The 27,075-nt window shown below is 44.7% G+C and overlaps 1 protein-coding gene across 12 annotated transcripts in view; it reads right to left on the bottom strand.

The window, feature by feature from the left end:
- Nucleotides 1-27,075, bottom strand: part of FHOD3 (formin homology 2 domain containing 3) — a 491,067-nt gene that overhangs the window by 154,842 nt on the left and 309,150 nt on the right. For all 12 annotated transcript variants that reach the window (XM_082354165.1, XM_082354171.1, XM_082354169.1 and 9 more), the window contains 2 exons: nucleotides 24,242-24,385; nucleotides 13,464-13,702 (listed from right to left, as the gene is read on the bottom strand). In XM_082354165.1, coding sequence (XP_082210291.1) covers nucleotides 13,464-13,702; nucleotides 24,242-24,385 — 383 coding nt within the window. The remainder of the gene's footprint in view (nucleotides 1-13,463; nucleotides 13,703-24,241; nucleotides 24,386-27,075) is intronic.

The following is a 27,075-nucleotide window of genomic DNA, read 5'->3' on the forward strand; positions in this document are numbered from 1 at the left end:
ACAACTATTACTCAAATAGTGCGCTGTCTAGCCAAGCTCACTTTTAAATGTTTCGAATAACAGAACTTCTTACACACATTCTGTCTCATGTTTTCACAAACAGGAAGGCAATGATACTAAAGAATGAAAGGCTCCAAGTTAGAAAGAGACATGATATGTGTGTCTTTAAGAGGCAGATATCAAATGTAACCACCACGAGGAAGCCAACCCCGTTTCAGAGTTCTGTGTGTAGGACCATCTTTCAAACTCATGACTCAGTTTGATTCTAGAACTCGAATTGCCTTTTCACATGCTTTGGACTTCAACACACCACGATCAATCATCCTTCAGGACTCAGCCCAAATGCCTGAGGAGGCTTTTTGGCCACCCCCACCCCCCACACCCTGCCCCATCCCACTATCCTCTTTTCTAAAAAAATCTTTTAAATTAATATTTAATTATAAGAATTCATACTCCCTTTGAAAAAGTATATTACTGATAAAAATTAAGTCCCCTTTGACCAGAGGTAACCACGGTTATAAATTCGGTGGGTAAATTTCCAGATTAAAAAAGAACGTTTTAACATATATTATTCTACAGTCCTTTTAATACAGCAATTGATGTGGCAAGTATGTTGGTACTTCTGGTGTGACGCATTTCTTATAATTGCTAGTTGCATCCCATCATGTGGCTATGCCATGTTTTCCTTATCTAGCCACTCCCCAAGTTGCTGTTACAAGTGACGCTGTAATGACAATCTCTGCACATGTCCTTGTGAACTGCATGTTATTGCCAAGTGCATATCCTTACATCCCTGCTACCTGCACACAGCCCTGTTTGCAGCCTTCAAAAGCCCTCTTCCAAAGCTACACACATTTGCTGACTACAATATTTATGTGCACCCTGTCTTATGAGGCTGGAAGAGTCATAAGGGTCATGCTTACCACTGTATCCTCAGAACCGAAAATCTGGCAGGTACAGGAAAATACAAGCTGGTGAATAATGAAGGAATGAAAGAATATCATTTTGTTCTCCTTTGGCTCATAAGCTACTATTCCTGCCTCAACAAACTCAGGGCAGTAATCATAACATCAAAGTTCATAAAATGTCAGGACTGACTAAGAAGTCTATCCCTGCATGGTTACTGTGAAATAATATACTCAGCGTTGGGGTTTCTCTTATAGAGAATTGGTGGCTTGCTCGTTTACTTGTGGGCGTGAGCTATTATGGATGTGGACCCAAGTCCCAGCAATGTTTTAACAACCGCAAAGTCACTTCTTTTTTTTTTTTATAAATTTATTTTATTTTATTTATTTTTGGTTGCGTTGGGTCTTCGTTGCTGCGCGCGGGCTTTCTCTAGTTGTGGCGAGCTGGGGGCTGCTCTTCGTTGCGGTGTGCGGGCTTCTCATTGGGTGGCTTCTCTTGTTGCAGAGCACGGGTTCTAGGCACGTGGACTTCAGTAGTTGTGGCACGCGGGCTCAGTAGTTGTGGCTCGCAGGCTCTAGAGCGCAGGCTCCGTAGTTGTGGTGCACGGGCTTAGCTGCTCCGCGGCATGTGGGATCTTCCCGGACCAGGGCTCGAACCCGTGTCCCCTGCATTGGCAGGTGGATCCTTAACCACTGCACCACCAAGGAAGTCCCAAAGCACTTCTTCTCTGCTTCATGATTTTTTCCCCTTTCCACGATCAAAATTATTTACTCTTCTAACTCAAAGTCAATTTTGCAAAGTTTGTTATAAGTGAAAAAAATACAGATAAACAAAGAAAAATATCTTCCCAAGTCCAGTAAGTATTTGTTTCACTTCAGAAGGCCTGCCACTGGCATGAAGTCCTGATACCCTACACCCGCTCGCCCTGTTCTGTCCCAAGACCTCTAGGAGACCAAGGCCCGCACGCAGCAGGCCCCGACTGGCCACTTCTTCACGGGGGCTCATCTCCAGTCAATGTTTAAACTCATGTTTATAAAACCAGAACTGCATGACTGGGAAAAAAAAAAAAAAAAAACCTCAGGAATTAAAATAATTTCTCTGGAGGCAAACGTGATTACTGTAATGGAGTATTCCTGAAGTGTGATATAATTGTCTCTGATTCCTCACTGAGTTATTGTGTCTTTGGGAAGCATGCTTTATCAGGATGTTCAAATGGCACTTAGGCTGCAGATACCCGTCCCAAATGTGCCCAGGCTTCCCTGCTCTGCAGGCCACTCTCCCAGGGCAAGGGGTAGGCTTCCCTCTACTTGGCTTGGCTCTGCCTCCTGTTTCTCTCCAGGGAAATCAGACTCTCACTGGGCTGGGGGGGTGGGGGTGAGGCTGCAGTCACTCATTTATTCTAGTTATTTAACAAACTCTCTGACGGGCGCTCTCACGCAAAGCACTTTACATGGTTCACCCCTGAACTCCTCGCAGGAACTGCTGAGGTGGTACTATTACTACCCCATTCACAGCTGAGGAGCTGAGGCCCAGAGAGGTTAAGGAGCTTGCCCAGAGTCACAGAGCTAGAAGCCGGGATCTGAACCCAGGTAGTCCAACCCTAGCATCTAAGCTCCTGACCACGATGCTCTGCTGCCTCCACTATGATCATTTCTTTGTGGCTGGAAATAAATGCCTCTTCTCTTTAAGGACTGGAAGAAGCTGTGAATCGTTCCTTCTTTCAGATTCTTTTCATGTATTCAAGTGTATAGGGAGTCTACCAGTTCTCACCCTTTGCCCATCTCACCGAGGCCCCATTCCACCATGAGGAGCATCAGTGATGCCTTGATATAGACAAACGTGGACCACAACTATAGCCCATGTTAATCCTCATCAGTCTCTGAAACATCAACATTACCTCCCTTAGAAATCAATGTTTTTTCTACAAGAATATGATGCTTCTGTGATCACTGTCAGCTCGCTGAACACATGTGTGAGACAAGAATGACATTAGGCCAGGTCTCTCTTTCTTTGGGTCTCTCCTCGTCAATTTCCAAAGCCTATTCCAAAGGGGTCCCTTGCAAAATGCTTCACCAGCATCACCTTGGTCCACTATAAACACCTTTTGTGCCATGTCAGATTTGACCTCCTCAGCCTACATTTTCAGGGTTTTATTTCCCTGCTAGTTCAACCTTCATCACTGAAGAGTTACTACCAGGCTCCCTCCACAGACTCTTGTAAAAGAGACAATCTCATTCTTCCTTCCATGATTGGATTTAATCGACTCAGTTTAGTAATCATTAGAAAGCCCCTGCTCCATCTCCAAAGGGATCCTGGAATTGCCAGGGATATAAAGAGAGAGATGCTTGCTCTCCAGAAGGACCACCCACAGCCATACCTGCATGAACTGCCAACAAAATCAGCTCTACTAGAAAGGGCTGTGAACAGTCAGGACATGGATGGGAAGAGGTGTATTACAGAAAATGGAGAGTTTGCAAGGTCAAGGGCAAGCAGGCTTGACATTGAACGAAAATACCCAAAGCAAGTCAAAGATGTAACTAGAAACAAAAACCTTTCCTTCTCTTTGAAGCGTGTTCACCACTCCCACAGTAAAGGGCTGTCTCTTCCTGCAACATCACACCAAGTAAGGCCACTCTAGCTTGAGAAGCATTCACACTTGAAGACAACCAATATCAAGGTTCATTGACTTGGGAAGTGAGTGAACTTCTCGGTTTCAGAATTTCATGACAATTCTACACTTTATCCATTCACTTCTCTGCTCACTTGGTTTGTTTTCCCTGGGTTATGGCATCTAAGCCCAAGCTTCAAGCCTCACCTGAATGTACCTGAGTTCCAGAGGTACCTATCCAACTGCATATGGGACGTTCTACCTGTGACCCAGATACCTCAAATTGAAAATGCCCACAGCTTACTCAGTGGCCTGACAGCCATCTCACGACCCTAAGTTAGTGGTTGCCTAGGGATCACCCCAGACTCCTTCCTCTTTCTCACCATACAGTCCGGTCACCATCCCACAAATGACGTCCATCCTGTATCTCATCACCTTCTCCTGCTTGCCATTCTCCCTGCCACTGCCTGTCGGGCCTCTCCACCTCTCTCCAGACTGTGGCCCAGGCCTCACCAGGCTCCCTGTTTGCTGTCTGCTCTCCTCCCATGCACATGTGCTGTTCCCACAGGGGTCTTGCTGAAATACCACCCCGATCTCACTTCTTCACTTAAAATTCATCAGTAGCTCTGTTCAGTTTTTTTTTTTTAATATATTTTTTTTTAATTCTTTTTTTTTTTTAATTTTTATTTATTTATTTATTTATTTATGGCTGTGTTGGGTCTTAGTTTCTGTGCGAGGGCTTTCTCTAGTTGTAGCAAGTGGGGGCCACTCTTCATCGCGGTGCGCGGGCCTCTCACCATCGCGGCCTCTCTTGTTGCGGAGCACAGGCTCCAGACGCGCAGGCTCAGTAACTGTGGCACACGGGCCTAGTCGCTCCGCGGCATGTGGGATCTTCCCGGACCAGGGCTCGAACCCGTGTCCCCTGCATTGGCAGGCAGATTCTCAACCACTGCGCCACCAGGGAAGCCCCTCTGTTCAGTTTTAAAGTTTTGCCATTTTCTTCAGAATCTAGAAAAATCCCCCAAATTCAATTCAGCAAAGTCCAAACCCCCAAAGAAATCTGCAATCTGATCACAGTGAATCTTCTGAGAAACCAGAAGTCCTGCACCAGAAATCAGAAGGAGCTTTGCAAAGTGACCTCTTCCTCATACCTTTTGCTTCTGTCCTCTCTTGGAGCAGGTGCTCTCAGTTCCAAGTTCACAGTCCTCTGCCCAGCCCCCCACCCCCCAGCCATCTCCCCTCCTATCCTCCCTTTGCTGTTCAATACTCAGGAAACCACGAAGGGCTTCCGGGACATTAACTGGTGAATCTGAATCACTGGCTGTATTCTAATCATACCTACCTGAGGAGGTCACATCCCTTGCTGGTGAATCCCACTGGTAACGAACCATTACCGTCAGATCAATCTTCCCGAGTAGCTACTTGCCGCTCATGGTACCAGTGGTTGTTAATCTAGTTGTGGTGAAATCCTCTAGCACGGTTTTGCCAGTGCACAGAATCTTCTCGCCAGTTCACGTTCATACTTATTTAACGATGACCTTCTTTAATAGCACAACATCCGGGAAAGCTCCAGGGCATGGAGTGACTACAGTAATAACACTGAGCTAAGCCCACATTTGTGCTGCCTCTCTTGACTCCCCCGCCACTCTATTAAAGCGGCATCAGCGCCCTGAGTTTACAGTGGAGGAGACCGAGGCCAAGCCTGGGGAGGAAGTGGGAACTGTAGCTGGAAAGGCCATGCCTGTGCCCTCAACAACCTGTTCACTGCCAACTACCTCCAAGAAACACAGAACTAGGGCTACTCTGCTATTTCTGCTGCAGATCCTGCAGCTAAAGGAGGAGTGGGATCCGTAAGCCCTGGCAATGAAGCCCTGTGGACAAGGCACGACACAGACCAGAGGGCAAGGCACGGCCCTGGAACTAAGCATCCAAATATGCCTCCTTCCTGACAAAATGCAGGAAAATGGCCTCCCCAACCCTGCACAGTTTCAGAGTTAGGCTCTCCCATCTGCCCACTGGTTCCTGGGGCTGGTAGAAAGGTGCCAATACCCTTTCCTACTCCCGCAGGAAAATAGAAAACCACACCCTCTCCAACTGCCTCCCTCCAGCTCCCACCCTGGACGCTCAGCCCCAAGGCTTGTCTCTCTTCTGTCCACCACCCACTGGGCCACTAACCGGTGCACATCAGGTATGATCCCCCAAAACGTGAGGACAGCTTTAGCCTCCGATAATTGATAGTTAACTGTGGCTTCCTCTCAACCATGAACTTTTGTTCTCTATACCCTCTTTCCTGCTCCCATCACCAAGATTACGGCTGGTTAGTTATGATTAACTGGGAAGGCTGTTCCAGTGTTGCAGTTATTGCTCTGAACATTTTCAGAACTCCTCGTTAGGAACTGTCTTCAGTGCCAATTTATGAGAAAAACGAGCAAACCAGTATGATTATTTCAGGATCAAAATCTAACAGTGATTATAAACAGCACAGCTCTTGGGATGACCAAGTTCCAATAAACATTTGCTCTGAATGATTTTTTGCTTTCTCAACAAATCTAACTCATCCTCAAAAGAGAAAAACTTGTTACTACAGAACACGTTCTATAGATTCAGAGACTAGTTCCAGGGATGTTTAGCTCTGAGTGCAGACTCTGGACTAGGACTGTCTGGTCTGGGTTCAAACCCAGCTGTGCCACTTACCACCTGTGAGATCTGGGGCAAGTTCTTTAACCTCCCTGTGCCTCAGTTTCCTCATCTGTAAAATGGGGAGAATACTACCACCTGCTTCATGGAATTTACAACATAAGTCAAATTGCTTAGCACCACAGTCAGCACAAAGTAAGTGCTCCATAAATGTGGTTCCTGCTATCACCACTGCTGCTACTACTCACCTCCTAGGGAGTGAAGGAAAAATAGAGAGCATTCTCCCAGGACAACACAGAGAGGCTGCAGTTAGAAAGAGGACACAGTTCCCTGAGTGAGCATGACGCCTAAAAGCCACACAGGAAAAGACTAACAGATTGGATACTATAACAATATGTTTTATGCATATATCAAGAGATGCCATAAAGTAATTTAAAGATAGTTAAAATATAGGGAGAAAATGTGTGTGACATAGTTGTCCAAAAGTTAATATCTATAATGTATTAAAAGTACTACATTCTCTCTACTTTTGTATCTGAAAATTTCCCCATTACAAACAGAATGGCTGTACACCAATTAAAATGCTTAAACCATTCAGGAGACAAATGAGCCAAGGATATAAACAGACAATACTCAGAAAAGGAAATGTCCACAGCCAATGAAGCAGTTACAGACGAACAACCTCAGTAGTAATAGAAAAATGCAAATTAAAATGCTGAAGCACCACATTTTACTTTTCAGCATTATAAAACTTCTGAAAAATTCTTAACATCCAGTGCTGGTGATGGTATGGGAAAATGGTCAATTATATGCTTATGGTAGAACAGCAAATTGATATGGCCTTTTAGAGAGCAATATGGTTGACACCAATATGTAATACAATATTATAAAATGTAAGTGTCCCAGGATCTAGGGGATTTCACTTCTAAGAATCTCTCCTGAAAGAATGTTAATGTATGTGCAAACGTGTGTGTGTGTGTGCATGTGTGTGCATTCATTACAGAAAGTTTGGTATTAGGGAAAAAACTGGAATCAAGTCATAGCAAAATGAATGAAGGCATTACAGTATTATGGTATATCCTTACAATGGAACACTAAGCACTAAACACTAAGCACTAAACGCTTAATGTAGTGTAGTAATTTTTTAAATGTACTGACAAAAAACTAGAACTAATAATACAGAAGAATGGCAACATGCATTTGATAATTGCTTACTAATTGCCAAGTACCCAGTATATTTGTTTTATTTCTATAGAATCACAGGGGGGAAAAAAAGGGTAGTTTAATAAAATGGTGAAGGGCAGAGACTCCGGATCCAGACCACTTGACCTCTAAAAGCAACTCCACATAGATTAGCTGTGGGACTCTGGACAAGTTACTTCAATGTTCTGTGCCTCAGTTTTTCCTCCTGTCACATAGAGAGAATAACAGTACGTATACCTCATAGGGTAACAGTGAAAAACTGTAGTACACTAAAGTTCTTAGCATAATGCCTGGCAGATAATTAAGCGCTCAGTACATTATTTGAAAACATATAAGAGTTGTTCTTTATTCTGTTCTCACTCTGTGCCAGGGGCCATGTCTAAATGGATACAGGGCTCGTAGTGGCAGAGCCAAGCACCTCCATTCTATGTCCTGTACAGCAGTGATTCCAAATTCCATGCTGGTGAGAATGTGTGCAGACTGAGTGCTCCTGTGCTCCTTAGGATCCAGGACCGGTTCTCGACCAGCAGGTGTGGACCAGCAGGTGTTGGTGTCCATAGTCTGTCCCCACACCACACCCTGCCAGGCTCCTCGCTGCAGCATGGGTGGGCTAGCTACCCCCGGTCAGTACCCGTGGCCTGTAGCCCACGTGGGCATGGTCCCTCCTGGTCTCCCCTTCTCCAGGACCAAGGGGGCCAGGCCACAAGCTCTCTGTGCTGCTGGAGGGTCAGGCATGTCTGTAGATCAAACTGCTGTACCCAGTCCTTCCCAACTGCAAGCTCCAGGCCCAGCCACAACCCTTGACTCCTGGTCAGTCTGTCTACTTCCTGATCACCTTCAATTTATTAGAATGAGTAGTTTTGTGCAACAAATATTAAGCCTTTTTTTCCTTATTTTTACCCCTAATCTAACCTCCATGGATGAAATCTCAATTCTTGAATTTAACTCTTTCACTTCTTGACCCTCAGTTGATGACACCATCAGTTGAGAGGAGGGCATCCACCTCCCCTCCTCAAGCTGAGTTCTCAACTCCACCTAAACACCTGTGAACACTGCGTGGACAGAGGTGGCTCTAGTGAGCTTGTCCCCTGTGTTCCTCTTCCTCCAACCAGGTTCCCGAGTCTGGCTGCAGAAGACCACACCTTCTGTCATATCATCATTTTCCTGTCTTGCCATTTTGTTGTATGCTGGTGTCACATTCCACCACGTCAATATTTTTGGAATGTGATAGGTGTGCAGCTGATTAGAATTGGATATGCTGGGCATTTCAGCTACTGAGAAAATCATGACATTTAGTCAAACTTTTGGTTCTCAAAGAGGGCTCAGCATATTCCCTGAGAATGTGAAGTAGAAAACTTTGCTAAACGGAGTTAAAACCAAAACAAAACAAAACAAAAAAGGGACTCTACTGTACTATCTATACAGTAGCCCCCAAATTTAAGAATTATATTCTCTGAAAAAAAAGCCAATTTTGACCCATGCACATGAGCATTTAAGCTAGGTCCACAAAGTTCAAGAAAGCTACCCTGCTTCCAACAGTCAAAAGACTCCCTGCCTCAGCATCGTCCCAAGGAGGTGAAAGTCACAACTAATTACGTGCCTTCCCCTAAGGCAGGGTTGACATTGTAGAACAGATAATTCTTCGTTGCGGGAGGCAGTCCTTGCACTGTAGAATGTTTAGCAGCGTCCCTAGACTCACCCACCGGATGCCAACAGCACTCCCCACCCCAGCTATGATAACCCAGAAAGTGCCAAGGCATTGCCCCGTGTCCCCTAGGGACAAAATCACTTCCGGTTGAAGACCACTGCCTTTCGGGGCCACTGGGACTGGTCCCAGCCTGCCTCTACATCCCTGAGCAGCGCATCCTTTTCTGGGCTCATTGCTGCACGCCCTCCTCCCCACTGGCTCTGTATGTCCCCTAGTGTGACTCTTCTCCACCCTCTCCAACCCCCTCAACCTCCCACTGGGAACGCATGAGCAGCCATCAGCAAACAGCCTCCACACCTTCATGGAATATTCCTTGCTCTAACCCTGGACTTAAGGATGCTGTCCCCTAACAGACTTCTCCTACGGCATGACGGGTTCTTCTCTCTTACCCGCATACTCCTCTTTGCCAACTCCACACCACTTCCCCTGCAACTTCCCTCAAGAAACGCAGCCCCTTAGAATATGGGTTGGCAAGCCTGTGGGCCAAATGTGGCCCACCACCTGTTTTGGTACAGTCTGTCAGCTAAGAATGATTTTCACGTTTTTTTAATGGTTGGGGGGAAAAATCTAAAGAATATTTCATGACATGTAAAACTCAAATCTCAGTGTCCATAAATAAAGTCTCAGTGGAAGGAAGCCACACTCATTCTCTTACCTGTTTTCTATGGCTGCTTTTATGCTACAAAAAAAGCATAAAAGCAGCCATAGTTGCAACAAAGACTGTCTGGGCTGCAAAGCTTAACGTATTTATTACCTGGCCCTTGACAGAGAACATTTCCAACCCTTGACTTTGAGGAATGTGGGAGTCGTCTGTACCATCTACTTCCAAGCTGCTGTCACCATCCACTACCCGCCAGGTCACTCTTCCATGTGTATTAAAATATACACATGACTGAAAGCTGGATGGCACAACTGCTAACGTGAATGACTAAATGAAGTTCAAAATTACCTCTACGGGTTAGAATGTTGTGTGGAAATCAACAGGATGAAATTAAACTTTATATATTAAGTCCCATGCCAAGTTCATTGTCAGAAAGATGGATATACAGAGCAGGAAGAAGACCCAGTGTGTGTTGCCAGAGGTAAGAACCAGGATGAATAGGGAAACATTATAGGGAAATTCTATCCATATAGTGAAATGCTAAGCAGCAACAGAGCTACCACATTATGGGGCAAATTTAGACCAGGTGACTTTACTAACAAGCCAAAAAGTTCAAGGATAGAATGGGGTGCCTCAGGGAGGAGAATGTCCGAGGCTGCGTACACGGAAAGGGCTTCTGGTCTGGGCTTGACAACCCTGAAGACTTTTTAGTCCTAACACTATATACTATTACAATTTAAACCAGAGACACTGGCTCTTTTGATGATTAGATGCTAAAAATAACTTTCTTGGTAAAAAAATGAAAGCACCAACATTTTTCTTCCAATCAGATCTGTAAATTTAATTGCAAAGGTGAAACTCACTATGGCACACATAGTCACAAGAGGTACTTTTAGGTGGCAGATGACCAATAAACTCATACCTTATTTGGTACATGCTCACTGTGGACTTCTATTTCTTCAGAAACCAAAGCAGAGCAATGTGAGTTTTGAGGCTTATTCGTCCTTATTAAAGCACATAGCCTAGCAGGCCTAAGTCTGTAAGAAGACTTGGGGATTTTCTCCTGTTCGACTCTCTTTGATTTTTATATTCACCTGAATAAAAATACACATACATGGTATGTAAATCAAATTCCCTGTCTAAAATGTCAGAAGTACAAATCTCACTCAATGACTATGTTTAGGAATGGTAGGGTGGCAAGTGGTTCTATACGATTCGAACATTGAGCGGCAAAGGTCAAAGACTTAGATTTAACCCAGGGCTTAGCTCCCTAGTCCTGAGACTCATCACAAGGCCCAAGCCCCTGACTGTTTTCTCATCTGTAATGTGAGGATAATGATACTTGTCCTGCCTGGATCCTACAGAGGATCATCATGAGAATCCAATTCAAGTGACAGAGAAGAACCATCTGAGTGGAGAGTGCCATATACAGTTTAGGACAACATGAATCTCTCTCTAACCTGTAACCATAGCTCTACCTCCTTTTCAAAAGTATTGGCATTAGTTGGGACACAGAGTAATACAATTCAGCCTAAAATTCTTCATATGTGACATATGCAGGCATGTTGCTACAAGTTAGCAGTAAGCAGGGCCAGAACGTTCACATAGATGAAGAGTAATCTAGGTCAGGCATGCGTCTGTGTCTTTCAAGGTCTACGGGGAATAGAGCACAATGAACTTCTTGATTCTAAGGTAATGTTTTGAGGCACAGATGCTGAGCAGGTGACTAAGCTATGCACACAGGGATTGCTTCCCAATTTGCTTCTCGCCACACTTTCCCTCTATCCTACTCCCACTTCTGCCAAAATTACGGTGTCATTTTGGGGCCACAGGGCAAAATCCCTCCAACAGGTTTCATGGATGAAGCCACTTCATAATCATCAATCTGAAAACCTTTATCTTTCTTGGTAAGCTGGAAAGTGTCTTTTTCTTAAACAAATGCTATGAAATTTACATTAAAGCAATAATTTCATTAAAATGAAAAATCAGTCCTATTTGAAAACATTGAGGCAGGAACATTCAGAGGAGCGTCTGTGGCCTGCCGTTCCAGATCCCACCAAGCCCAGAGCCTCAAAACTGTGCCCAGGATGGTCCACTCCACTGCTGTTACCTTTGCCAACATATCACAAGCTGTGGTCACCTGAACTCACAACACAGGGACCTTTGAAAAGTGTAAAAACAAGAAACAGAACAGAAACAAACATGACACAAGTCAGACAGAGCAAAAGAACACCAAATGCTGCTAACAAGGCCTCCTAACTCCTACCTTCAGCCTCTTTGGTGGTTTTAAACCAATTTTTCAGCCCACTGTGTACACTTTCCTCAACTCAACTCTCTCCATGTTAATTTCTCAAGCTATTAGCCAGAAGCAGCGCTACAGAGAGCTTCCAGGGCCCTCTGAGCACTGCCTGAGTTTCTTGAAGGTCTTAGATGACAAAGTACAATGTTCATAGTAGAGGTTCTCATTCCTCAGTCTGTTCAGAAGTTTTGGTCTTCTTTTCACTAAAAGAGAGATTGCTATACACAGACTCTTAGAGACAGAAAAACCTGTAGATGGAGGGCTAGGTGATGGAGAAGGGTGTCAACATGGACCATGCCTTGCACATCACTCGCAGACCGATGCCCTCCTTCTCATTCTGTAATAGGGGGCACCCAAAGGCGTGGACCGGTTCATGTTCCAGTGATCCCATGAGTACCAGACTGCTCAAGTCACCTCTTGGTAGTGGTGGGGATGGGGTGGGTGTCCCCTTAGGGATAGAGAGGAAGGGACATATGTGGATAGTGATAGACCTCACTATCTTAAGGTCATACCACTTATTCTGAGTTATATTCTTCTACACCAAGCAGCCTCCTGACCTACATTTGGCTCCCAGGTGGATCTCCATGATGGGGGGAAAATGCTTCAGTCAAGTGATGTGAGCAGGGTTTCCGCCAGCAGCAGGAAGAGGTGCACTGGCAACCAGTGTATCTGTCAGCCTCAGTGGAGTTGGCTGGCATGGACTGGCCCACAGAATCCCACCATCCTAGTGAACTGATAGCATCCATTTGGGAAGATATAACTGGACCCAGACCCCAGAGCGGCATGGCCATCCTTTTGCTGCACCTCTGTTTTATGGAACCACTTCTGAGCTCCTATAGATTTTGTCAAATTTTATATTTTGGACATATATAATTTCTCATGGGATTGTCAATCCATTTCTTTTTATGTCCCTGTCTTCATTCCTACTTTCTCCCTGCCCAGGTGGGAGGTTCACAGGAATGGAGATCATACCTTTTCTATTTATACGTCTTCACGGTTTCAAACAGTCCTGGCCTATAACAGACACTTAAAAATTATGCTGCATGACTGACTGAATAAATGATGGCATTAATATTTACTGAAGTTATATGAAAGCATATATTTGTTCTATTTAACTCAACCTCAACCATGTATTGTCATGAGTACCTCAGACTCTATCGATCTCACATTCGTGTGGTGGCATACCATTTATTTCTAGGCCAAAGTTTTGTGTTTTGGATTCTTTTCTAGTTGATAAAGCACAGCATTTCTACTCCGATATTAACTGAGATGCTAAATAATATGAAAACACAAGTGGGTGAAGATGAGTTCATGCGTTAGTAAGACCAAGTCTACGCATGTCACCAGGGCCACCTCGCCCTGGGAAGTTCCGGGGGAATTGGGGGTGATGGTTTAATGGTAGAGGAGAGGTGGGGATGGTCAAGGGCACCCGTGGGATTGTGGCCTCTCCCCCTCTTTCCAGCATCCTTGCGCCCCTCTCCGCGACTGGGTTAATACTTACTTTTCACGGAGATCTCGCACTTGACTGGCCTTGAAGTCAGGAGCCAACGGGGAGCAGGGGCTGGACGGAGGCGACAGAGGACTCTTGATGCTCTGCACCGAGTGCCTGCGGCTCCGCCTGCGGTCCAGGCCCTGGTGCTCGCCGCTCGCGCCGGAACACACGCTGGCCCTCCTCCGGTCCCGGCACCCGCTGGGGGGTGGTTCAGCCGTCTCGTCGCCATCCTCGAGCCTGAGTGCCACCTGGAAAAGCAGAGAGCACCCAGCGCGAGCTCAGACCTCACAGCCTTTCACAGTCCCGCCCCAATGAGCACTTTACGCCGTCTCTTCCCACCCTGTGGCTGCGGCTTCTCCACAAGGTCATCACAACCACATGCATCCTAAAGCGCCGCCTGCAAACCAAAAGATGCTCGCCACTGTGTGAGTTTCCCAAACGGATACAAAGAGGTCAACTGATGTCACGAGAAGACCTGAGAAATATTTTGTAATTAGATGGGCTCTTCACCCTGCGGCCCAGCACTGCCCTTTCCGAGGTCATCTCTCGTGCCCCGCCCCCCACCGCCTTTGCTCTTCCCTGGACCAGAAGGCGGAGTCTCTCCTGAAGCCCAGCGGCAGCAGGAAGCCCCGGAGTTCCTGATAGTTTTGGAGCTCGCTGTCCCAGCGAGGCTGTTCAGAAGAGCACAGCAAGGAGAAAGGCGGGAGCCACAAACTAGGTGAGCTGAACGGCCTCACCTAAAGGTCTTTTGAGAGGCCTGACTTTAGATCATCCCCGCGCACCGCGGCTCTCAGGCAACCTTCTGCAGCCCGGTCTCAGGAGCCTGCTTGCACTTGCGGTCGCAAAAATATGGACCAGAAATACACTGGACCTCTAGAATTCCGTTTTTCAAAAAAATTTCCTCTTAAAAGGAGCCCTGCTCCTAGTTGCGTGGTGCCCTGTCCAAAGGCCCAGCTCGGCCCTCTCCTGATCTCCTCTATCCTGGATCCTGCTCCCTGGCCCTCTCAGCTCGCAGTAACACCCACCATCTCTATGCATGCACTCCTCTTTATTGGAGCTCACTCTTCTCAACCATGGGTTACACCTATCTGTATCTCCAGCTTCTTTAATTAATTTTACGCCTACCTTCTCAAAAACTACACGGTCAGACGAGCACAAGTTATCGTTGACTAGACCTCTGTGTGGCTGCCTGTTCCACTAGTGGACCAAGGGTGACCTGCAGCAAATTGCTCGCCCGAGAGCCTCTCTCTCGGCAAATGAGGCTAAGAGGATTGCATTTTCAGGTTTGTGGTAAGAAAACTTATCTAACATATGTAAAGCGGCTAGGGTAGGGCTTTCCCTGTGGCTAGTACTCAATTAATATGACCATTCTTCCCCAACATAGGCCCTCGGATGAAAGGGCCTAGGATGCCCACAGATTCCTCCATCACACAGAACTGGCAGGTCAGGCCACCTCGCAGAACAGACGGGCCAGGCCAAAGCAAGTCCAGCAGTCTCTCTGATTTGGCACCCAAGGACCCACATGGTCCCCCGTCCCCAAAGGTGCATATTTTCCAGCCTTGTGTGTGCTCTTGGTCACATTTCACAACGTGGTCCTGACAAGTGAGAGGATGGAGAAGTAATATAAAGACCTAGATGGCTAACCATGCTATTTGGCTTTGACATCACCTGTCTACCTAAAACCTGGCTACTGCAAAACCAGTGGTCTCCTCTGTCCAAAGCGTTGATGCCAACTGTGTTCACATAGCAAGGTGAGCTTGGCTTAGTCAAGGCCAGATTGGCCACTCTCATCCTGTTCACAAGGATGGACACCTGAGATGCACGGCCTGCTTCTCAGGGGTGCAGCCTCCCTTGATCTGCTCCATCTCCAGTTTCCTCCAGTTCTAGCTTTTGGGTGAGATTGATTTAGTGAAAACTCCTGTATCTACATGCCAGATACATTCTATAACAAACTCCCAGATAGATGAAGACAATTTAATAATATTTTGACTATTCTGTTCCCTTAGAATTTACAAGTCAGACATAATTTGGGGAGGTTTAAGGTAAGAATTGATAAGAGTTCAGAAAAAGCTCTATTGTTACAAAATCTCACTGGAAAGTCTGTTTCCGGGGGGGGCGGGGGGGGGCGGGCACAGGGAGATCTGTGGTATAACTGCAAGAACTAAGAAAGAAGTTATGTATTTGGTTAACCACTTTTATCATCTCAACTTTAGCACTTTAAATGGCATTCTCTGGGGAAAGTTTGAGAATGATTATACACCTAACCAAGGAGAGTATTTTAAAATATTACTAGCCAATTATTTTTTCTTCATTTTTAGATGTACAAATTCTAGACCATTTGAACTTACTCTGACCTGAAGTATTGATTCTGCTTCTAATTAAGCACACATTTGGAATGATAAGATTAGGGGATAAAGTAGAGTTCAGATATTTCTAATTCCTTGTCTAACCTCAGAGATGCAAGGATCAAATAGCATTCCACTCACAGTGCCTTTCAGAGAAGTACACAGAGTGTGCACAAAGTGAAACCTAGTTTAACTGCCTTTTGTCAAGGAAGATGGAGACAATCAGAAAGTTTACATGAAAAGTCCTGAAAGATTATCAAAATGACACCATAAAAGGGAATTCAATGAGGGCTGTCTAAAGTTCAGATCCTCAACAAAACATCCATCCCCTTAAACAAAGAAAAGGGTGCATGGGGGTGGAGGGTAAATGGGGCTCAGAATCCCAGGAAATCCAATGGCAGTCTCGGGCTTGGCAGTCAGGAATGCTGTAACATGAAATTTGGGGCTGGTCTTCACTCCTGGTTTTGTTTTCACAAGAAAAATCTTAGAATCACCAGTGTCCACTGATGATAGGAAGAGAGACGCACTTTCACATACAGGGCCTCGATGGCAGTTCCAAATTCTTCAGATTCTAGGGAGCACTATGGATTAGAGTCAAGACCACTAACGGCTGGAAAACACCTGGAGAGAACAGCACTTATCAAGAGACTTATTCAGAATCTGTGGTGTCAGATCTAATTAACTACAAGTGCAGTGTCCTCCATGGGACCCAAGGGTGAGATCAACCATGTCCTGAACAATCTCTAATCTCACCCAAATGATGGAGTGTTCTGTTTGCTGGACCCCTCGCCAGATACCTTCTGACTCTTTTAATCAAATGTAGAACACTGTCTATAAAACCAAGATGAGGAGCAAGCAGGTTCCTCATCCAGCACTGATTGCTTGCACATCCTACCCCATCTTATCAAGAAAGCAGTGAGGAGCGGACTAAGGTGGCATCTGCGGCAACTTCCACCAGTCTTTGAGGCCACTGAATGATCTAAACATTCTTTTTAAATTTTTGTGGAAATTTTCAAACATATACAAAGACTTTTGTGCTTATCACCTATGACAGTTCAACAACTATCGACCCTGGCCAATCTTGCCTCATTTACTCCCTGCCACAGACCCCACAGCCAGATTTTTTTGAGATAAATCCCAGATCATATAATTTCACCCATCAATATTTCAGTATATATCCCTAGAAGATAAGGATTTCTAAAACCCATAACCACATACCACTGTCCCGCTTAAAATAATTTCTTAATATTATCAAACATTGAACAATCTGAACATGCTTAATGGAGGTCAAAATCTATTAACATTTCTTTGAGTTTACGTTGTTATACTACTACTAACCTCCATGACAGGCAGCCATCTTTACACATCAGATGTTATCATTTTCCAAATTGCTATCCCACATTTTCTTTTTAATTCATACCTATACATCTTGATTCAGCTTTTAGGTGAAGTGGATGCCAGCTCTAGTACCATTTCAAGAAGAAACTATGCTGATGACAGGTGGCGCAGATGATTATAGCACTAGGCTCCCAGGGAATCATGCCTCTCTGTTTCCTTATCCTTGTGTAGCCCTCTCCTACATTGAGTCAACAATTTTCCATGTGACTTGCTTTGGCCAATGGGACATCAGAAGACATAGATGCCTCAAAAGTGTTTGCACTTTGGGACTTGTCCTTCTGAAATGCTGCTACATGTGAAGAAGTTCGGGCTAGTCCGCTGAAGACATATGGCCCAGCCAACAGCAGCACCAAATGCCAAACCAGGTGAATGAGACCATCTTAGACCATTCAGCCTCAGTCAAGCCATCAGATAACTGTAGCTCCCTGAGAATATTTCAGGTGAACCAGGCCCAAATCTCTGACCCACAGAATCATGAGCAATAATTGCTGTTTTAAGACCGCTCTTTTTGGCATATTTGTTATGCAGCAAGAGCTAACTGATACACATTTTCAAAATCACCTATGACAAAGGAAGAATTTTAAGAGATTGGATCTATAAGTTATTTATTCCTGACAGTAACAGTCACCACCTCACCCCCAAAGTCTTCAGCCCTAAGATGCCTCTGCCATTACTAGGACCACATTTTCAGAATCAAAAGTTAGAACACAATCTGACAAAAGACTTTTTATTTTGATTTGTGAATTTATGTATTTGAAAAATCATTCAAAGCTATAAAAATTCAAATGAATTTAATTAAACATGGATTAAATCACCTTTCTAAAATGGAATTAAATTACATGGAATTGGGCATTCCCCAGAAAGTCCAGGACATATGGTCACCAGACATCCTCCACTATTAAGAAGAATTCTAGAAACCCAACCAAGGTCTCTACAATGGCTTGAAAACATTCATAGTCTATTGTGAGGAAAATATTGACACTGCTTATAGGCTTCCTTGCTGCTCTTGCATATAATGAACTTAGTTGTCCTGTGGCACTAAATATTTTTAAAACTGCATTAATTTTCAGAAAGGAATAAAAATCCTGACTCTACTTAGTACCCAAGCATTCAGTAATCACCTTGAGTGATTACTCAAAGCATCTCCCCCCGTTTAAGGTAGCTGATTTCTGATTAAATCATGCCCTTCCTTCAACCCAGCATCTGTTAATAAAATGTGTGATATTTAAAAGAGACCTTCATTCAAGTGCTTACTGAACCTCTACTCTGGGCAGGTGTGCTGCTGGGCACAGGGGTTAGAGGGGAATGAGACAGATGACAAAGGCAAACTGATAGACAAGTGTGACCTGAGGACTGTTCAGTCTGAGGTGTGGACACAGACAAGTGCTCCTTCCTGGGTTATAAACAAAGTGCAGGCGACAAGTAGCAGGAACTCCTTTTACCTTGCCAACGAGGCCTTGCGGACGAGGCGACGTCTGAGATGACTCCCTGAGAATGGGAAGGAAGAGCACTCCAGGCAAAGCAAGGAGAATGGATAAAGGGAAGCTCCCTGATGACCTGCCTTTCACGTCCAAGAAACAGAAGAAGTTGAGTGTGGCTGAAACTTCAGAGACATCTTAGGAATGACCCGAGACAGGCCACAGAAGCACGAAGGCCACAGACGGTGTTAGCTCTTGTACCAACTCAAAGAGTTTGAGTTTCATCCCACGGGCTGTGAAAAAGGTTTTAAGGTTTTTCATTCATTCATTCATTCATTCACTCCTGTTTATTTTCTTAAATAGAGGAATGGCGTAGTCAGATCTGACTTCCAGGAGGATCCTTTGTTTTCAGTTGCAGGAAGTTAGGAAGAGGGAATAAGCAGAGAAGCCCCCGGGGGATGCCACTCTGCAGATACCAACCTCTCCAGGCCCTGCCCGTCATCACACCTCCTTTCAACCCTTCACACCTGCCAAACCTGAGCTCCTCCACTACTCTTCCCTCTGTCACTGTCCTTCTTTAGGCCACCACCTCAGATGGGCCTTCCTCCCCCTGCCTCAGTGTCTCACCTCTACCTTATCCTGCCTCTTTTCTTCATAGACACGCCAGCAATCTTGGATCCTCAGCTTACTCACGTACTTTGATCACTGTCTGCACCCCATGAGAATGTGCAACCCCTCAGGACACTGGCCTTGTCTGCCTAGTTTGCTGCTGTGTCCTGGGGCCTAGAATAGTGCCTGGCACATAGTACATACTCAGTAAAGTTCTGTTGAATGAATGGATTCACAGAGGAACAAATGAATGAGAAGATATTGCAAAAATCCAGGCAAGAAATGATGAGGGCCTGACCTAGGGGAATGGAGAAGAAATCACAGTCTTCAGCAATCAGACTTCCGAGCGTGGGGACAGAGGAGAGAGAAGGGAGTCCAGGACAGCTCCGGGTTTGTAACTTGGGAGACTCTGCTCCTTGTAGAGGTGAAGAAATGAACAGATTGTGCAGGGTTTTAGTTTTTGTCATGGGAGAAAAATAAAAGGTTTCGTTAGGGCTGGATACATGTCACGTGCAGCCTCCAGGTGTCTGTGACTAACATAATCTGAGCTCCTCTGGCACGTTCCATGTCCTTTCTTGTGCCATCACATTTAGCTGCTGGGGGAACCAGCCACCTGCTTGTCTGAGACCACAGAATGAAAGTTGCTTGGGGAAAGGACAGATCTTCTAGCTCTGTATTTTCAGCCCCAGCAGAGTATGTGACATACCCTCAATGAATGAATGAATGTAATAAAAAAAGACAAGCAGGCAGAGGGGCAGGCAGCCAGGAGCCTTGGCAGAAAGCTCAGGGTCAAGGTATCAGCCACCAGCCTCCAAAGCTGCTGAACTCACTGGGTGAATCATAGTGCAGGCTGCATGTATTGAGAGAGGAGGTCTGATAAGGAAACCCCAACACTGAAAGGGAAGGGACAGAGAAGAAAGATCCACGGGAGGACATCGAGGAGGAACAATCAGAGAGGTACCCTGGAGACATCCATAGACATAGTCACCAGGAGTGCATTCTACAGGAGCAACATACAAAAGTGGTCTCATGACCACCAGCATCATCTTTTTATGATACTAGCATAACAGTGGTGCCCAAGCTGCTAGGGACGGCATACAGAAAAGGAAGAGAGGAAGAGGGGGGAGGCTGAGAGGGAGGCCAATCTTACTTATGACTATTTGCGTAAAAATCCTAAATAAATTAGTATCGAACAGAATTCCAACAGCACACTTTAAAAAAGAACACATCATGACCACGTGGGCTACAGTCCAGGAATGTGAGGATGGTTAAAGGATAAAAGGAAATGAAGTAAATAAACAACTTCAAAATCTAGAAAAAGAACAACAAAGTAAACTGAAAGAAAATTAAAGAAGGAAATTATAGACATAAAAACGTTTTGAGTTACAAAACAGAAGAGCACTGTAAATCATACATAAGTCAAAATTAACAACAACGACAAAATAGACAAACCACTAGTAAACCCAGAGGAAAAAAAGGGAGAAATTACAAACACAAAAATTAACAAAGGAAAATAACTTCAGAGCAAGAGGAAATTAAAAACATTCCTAAGAGACTATTTATATATCTCTTTAGTAATCAGTTTAAAAATCCAGATAAAGTAGATAATTTCCTAGGAAAATATGATTCAGAAAAACTGATCTCCATAAAGATAGGAAGCTTAAATAGACCAATACCCATAGAAAAAACAGTTACCAAAGATCTCTTGCCTCCAACACACACACACACACACACACACACACAAATACACACTCTTCCTCTGCCCCATCATCATCACAGGTCCACACAATTTCCCAAGGGAATTCTATTAAATAATCAAAGACCAGAGACAAAGGCAGAGAGAAAGAAGAAAAACTTCTAAATATTTTTACAAAGCAAGAATAGAATTGATACCTAAACATAAAGAGTATTGGGCACGCACACGCACACACACACACACACACACACACGCAGAAAAGAATGGTCATGGTAGCGTTGTCATGGCAACAAAACTGTAACCAGCTGACATCCATCAAGAGAAGAGGAGATAAATAAATTGGGATATATTCATCAGCAGTGAAAGTGAACAAACTAGAACTTCACATAACAACATGGGTAGGTCTCAAAAACAATAAGCAAAAAGAGAAACTGTAGGAGGACACAAAAGGTATGGTTCCATTTATAAAAAGACAAAATTAATACGTTGTTTAGGGATACAGACTGGGAGGAAGGAGTTAAAACAGCTGGCCTGTGACCCCTCCACTCCTTTTGTAGTAGTGATGCTTCTGGGGAAAGAAAGAAGACAATGGCCCCATCTAATCTTTTGTAAATATGCTAATAACTAGACTATCTAACAAACAGCCTGATGATATTTGCTAAAATGAGAGTTCTCGTTTCTGGAGTGCCCTTAATTAGCAGGCTAGGATTGGCTAAGGATCACCTACACTAAATAAACACAGAACTTATGGATTTACACGCCATGACTCTCTGGACTATGTAGTAGAGAGCCTTCATAGTTATGAAGCAAATTACTTGCTGGGCGAGGTGATGCATGAACCACACTTGGAGACCTCATCTATCGTTCTGGGTCAGAAAGCACATGTCTGATATATGAATAAAAGACCTGGGAGTCACAGGTCTCTGCACCTCTGTATTCTGGAAATTATTACCCTAGATAGATTAGTATAGCTCTGCTATAGGTAGCAAGATCTCAGATCTGTCAACTCTTATTTGATAATCTGATCCTTTGTGTTAGCTCACAGAATAAGTTATTTTCAGATAAAATTATTAAAAAAAAAAAAAAAAAAAAGAGAACAGTGCTGGAAGTTAGTTGGATGACACCAGGAAGGGCCATCAAGGACACTTCCGAGTTACTGGTAATATTCTACTTCTTAAATACATGAGTGTATTAGAGCTCTCCAAAGAAACAGAACAAATAGGATATATATGGAGATTTAGTGTAAGGAGTTGGCTGACATGATTATGGCAGCTGAGAAGTCCCAAGATCTGTGGTCCAAATGCCTGGGAACCAAGGGAGCCAATGGTGTTAGTTCTAGCCGGAGGTCAAAGGTAAGAGGCAAACTATGTCCCAGCTCATTACCATCAGCAGTGAATTCTCTCTTGCTCAGCCTTTTGTTCTATTCAGGGCTTCAGTAGACTGAATGAGGCCCACCCACGTGGAGGAGGGCAATCTTCATTACTCAGTCTACCAATGTGAATGTTAATCTCATCCAGAAATACCTACACAGACACAGAATAATGTTTGATCAAATATCTGGGCACCCCGTGGCCCAGTCAAGCTGACACATAAAGTTAACTATCACAATGGGTGTTTGTTTTGTTGTTCTTTGAGTGAAACATATAATCTACATTTGTGAATGATATGTACTTAATGTTAAAATATTAAGCAAATGCCATTTGACAAAAGGAAGACGGTGAACACAGGACATCTTTTAAAACGTTTGGCATGAATGGAAAGAGGAAGATGGGGAGGTAGCTTGAGAGTCAGGTAGACTGGAGAGAAACTATGCCCTGAAACCAGAAGTAGTCTTCTGGGGGAGGTATCCAGGCTACTTTTCAAAATGCTCTCCCAGTTGTTCACTAGTAGGAAATTCACCTGCATTATGCTATCTTCTGATACACACTGACCACATAGGATCCAAAGCTATGATAATATAAGCCCCTGGTTGAGCAGAGTCTCAGAGATTGGAGTTCTGATCAGGGGGAAGGGGGTAAAGAAAGGGAGGTATATGTACTGGAAAAAGTCCTTCTACCTTGATGTGAGCCAACAGTCGTTAGTCCCTTCCTTCTCCATCTTTAGTATTCTTACTTAATTCCTACTTTATCCTGTCTCTTAGGGGCCATGAGAACATAACCCTCCACCACCCACTGATAATAAAACACGAAAATGTGAGCAGATTACTGGGTAAGTGAGGCTTCATTAGAGGAGAAGATGCCCAGAGCAGGGGCAAAAGAGCTGGCCAGCTGTGGGAAGCTTTATGCTCTGACAGCAGATCTCTCTGGCTCAGTTTCCACTGATTTTTCCTAAGATCATACAAAGATAATTCTGTTCTGTTCCTCAGCTTGTCACTTATTATGACAGTAACTTTAAGGAAGTAATGAGTTACATGTCAGTTTCTCCACTTCTACCCAGTGAAGATCACAATGGAGCCATTTAGCTGGGAAATATCCCTCCTAGGACTCTAGCTGTGCACACAAATTTATGAATAAAGCTGTTCATTATAACAGCATTCATCATTTTCAAAAACTTGGAAGCAATCTAAATCTGAGAAAACAGGGACTGGTTATATGTATTATGGTACTTGCATACAGACAGGCTATTATGTTCCTAATAAAACGAAATTCTTGAAGACGATTCAATGACAAAAGAAAATGGTTCCAAAATATTTATTAATAAAGATTCAGTACACAACACTGTATATAGACTATTATCTCCGGAGTTAATAGTCTATACATTTACAAAAAAGACTAGAAAAACAGACCAAAATGTTAACCATGGTTAGTAATAAAATCATGGGTGATTTCTTTCTCTTACACTTTTTGGTATTTTCCAAATATTCTTCAACGAGTACATACTTTTAGCAAATTTAAAAAAACACCATGACAAGGCAAGAGAGAAAGCAGAAGAAAGTGAAAAGTTTAGTATCTTTAATAGCACTTTTTCCCCGCATTTTCATTTTGCAGTGGACCCTACAAATTATGTAGAGCCCTGCCGGAAGTTCCACCCCGTCCGAGGATAAGAAACACAATCTACGTGCCTCCTTCCCCACCACCCCTCATTCAGAATGAATGTTCTTTAAAATAAAATAGCAGTTAATCAATCTGGGCCCACCCTTGGAGTTTCTGACTCAGCAGGTCTGGGGCGGGGCCTGAGAACCTGCATTTTGGCAGCACCGAGGTGTTGCAGATGCTGCCACATCACACTCAGAGCCACTGGTCTAGAGTATGTTTCCCTCAGCCTCTGACATTTGTCCAGGCTGTATGAGGCCCTACAAAAGGCATACACATATCCTGTTACCTCATAGATGTTCAATTGCTCCACTAAGTCCAGGTCAGTCCCTTTCTTGGTCAAGTGCCGCTGGGACACAGCTGCAATGCCCAGCTCCTCCAGGCAGTCCACCACATCGTAGAAGGTGTCTTGGTCTGGCAATCCTGACAAGGTCTGGATGGAGAAAGAACAGGACACAGACATGTCTTAGGGGACAAGGCTCTCAGGGCATTTTTTGCATGGTAGCCAGTGGCCACGAGTATAACAATGTGGGGGCAAAGCAAACAGATGCTAAGTTCATTTGAGAAAAAGCTTCTTCAGTGTGGTAAGCAGAATGAACCCCAAGATCCCACCCCCCCGGGACACAGGTGCTATACAATTCCCTCCCCTTGAGGGTAGGGAGGACACTCCCATGATTAGGTGACGTTATATGGCAAAGGTGAAAGCATTCTACAGGTGTCATTAAGGTCCCAAATCAGTTGATCCTGAGTTAATCAAAGGGGAGAGTAGCCGGGTGGTCCTGACCTAATCACGTGAGCCATTTAAAAGTGGGTTTAGGCCTTTTCTGAGCACAGAGAGTAGAAGAGAGATTATCCTGCTGTCCCGGAAGAAGCAGCAAGCCGCCATGAGTTCCACAGCTGCAAGGAAATGAGCTCCGCTAACAACCACAGAAGCTTGGAAGGGGACCCCTAGCTTCAGACGAGACACCAGCCCTGGTTGACACCTTGACTGCCGCCTTGTGAGACTCTGAGCAGAGGACCCAGTGAGGGGGTGCCTGGACCCTGCCCCACGGGAGGTGTGAGATGATAAGCCTGTGATGTTTCAAGCTGCTAAATTTGTGGTAATTTGTTACATGGCAATTGAAAACTAACATACTCAGTGATCAGAACAACTCCCATTAAGATTGATCTACCAACAGCTGGAGTCATAACAATTGAATGATTCCCTTTTCTTTCTGTTCGGCAGGCCTTCCCCTTGGTCTAAGACATTTAGGAAAACATGAGAAATTTCGAAGCTGCAACCAAGAGACTAAAAGATAACCCAAGAAAGAAAAGGCCGACTTTTCTTTGAGTTCTGCTTCTCTTAAAAGAAGGATGATTGGGCTTCCCTGGTGGCGCAGTGGTTGAGAATCTGCCTGCCGATGCAGAGGACACGAGTTCGAGCTCCGGTCTGGGAAGATCCCACATGCCGCGGAGCAACTAGGCCCGTGAGCCACAATTACTGAGCCTGCGCGTCTGGAGCCTGTGCTCCGCAACAAGAGAGGCCGCGATAGTGAGAGGCCCGCGCACCGCGATGAAGAGTGGCCCCCACTTGCCGCAACTAGAGAAAGCCCTCGCACAGAAACGAAGACCCAACACAGCCATAAATAAATAAACAAATAAATAAAATTAAAAAAAAGAAGGATGATAGCTCAGATCAGGCCTCTGCTGAGAACTGGAAGGACCCTTGAGGTGATTTACTCCAAGTCCCTTATCTTATAAACAAGGGAGATGAAGGCAGGGGAGGGAAGGATTCGCCTGAGGTAACAGGAAGTTACTAAATAATAACTAATAAAAGCCTGTGCTCAGACCTGCTATTCTGGTCTCCTTTCCTCACACACCTGTGCCTTCTACACAAACTACTCTGGCCTGAAATTTCAAGGTCTTGACTCCCTATTTATTTCACTATTATTGCATTTCAAAAATACTCTAAACATGGTGACTTGCCTTGAAAGAAAAAAGACCAATACTTTCTTAAGGATCATCTCACAGCACCAACTTCTTTTAACACTTCTATTTTGGGGCTATTAATATTGGAAAGAATGTCTCTACTCATAACCCAAATAATAGCTGTTTCCCTTCTATGCTGAACAAAGAGGATACAACTCACTGCTGTTGAGACCAGACACTGAAGAAAAATAACTGGGATACGACAGCTTAATCCATCAGGGGCCCCAGCAAGGACACAGAACAGGAGGCTGTGAGCAGTCAGCAGCTGTAATAAATAAACAGGTGCTCACACTTAAGTGGCCAAGTGTGGAAGCACACGTAGGTGTCTGCAGATGCTGGGCAAGGCAGTCACTGCTGCATTAGCAGATAGCAGTCCACTGAGTTAACTGAAAAAGTACACACCTGTCCAAAGCACCCTCTCATCAGAACAAGTCCATCTTTTGGTTTTAGTGAAAACTCCAGAACTTGCTAAAAGATGAGGAGAGGGAAATGGTGATACAAACGCCAGGGCAGGGCTAATGATCGGAGGTGCCCTGACTGACTGCTGACCTGCCAATCACAGGTGAGTAGACATTCAGGGTTAGATTCAAAACTTTCTACACGGCAGTGTGGGGGGATAGGATGGGCACAGAGAGGGGCCTCTGGCAGTCTCCTCACCTCCCCGTTCCCTTCCTTTCTTCTTCCCTTTTTTCCCTGCTGAGAGTCAACTGAGGTTCCTTCTCCCAGAAGTTTCCAGGAGGTTAAATTCCTGGACCTAATCCCCATTGCCTTAGCAAGCCCAACCATGATGGGTTGGTGGGGAGATTTCTATTAAATAATTATGTCTATAGAACCAAACAGATCAGAGAGCCCTTGCTCAATAAGAGGCCCAGATCTGAGGGTATTGACTGAGAGGACATCTGTCATTTCCACGGTGAAAATGTGGGCTTGAGCCACACCCGCGTCCCACCACCTCTCACGGATGGCTGCAGGGGAGCTGGCCGTCCACCACCATCAAAGACAGCTTCTCTAGTCCATGGCCATACCACCCTGAATGCGCTTGATCTTGTCAAAGACAGCTTCGCTCTCCGCCTGCACGGGGAGGGGACCGTGCAGCCCAGAAACACACTCACATCTTTTCAGCTGATTCTCTGACATGTTCAGCAAACTCTGCCA

The sequence above is a fragment of the Balaenoptera borealis genome, assembly GCF_965194805.1.
Source record: "Balaenoptera borealis genome assembly, chromosome: 14".
In the NCBI taxonomy this organism is placed as follows: domain Eukaryota; kingdom Metazoa; phylum Chordata; class Mammalia; order Artiodactyla; family Balaenopteridae; genus Balaenoptera; species Balaenoptera borealis.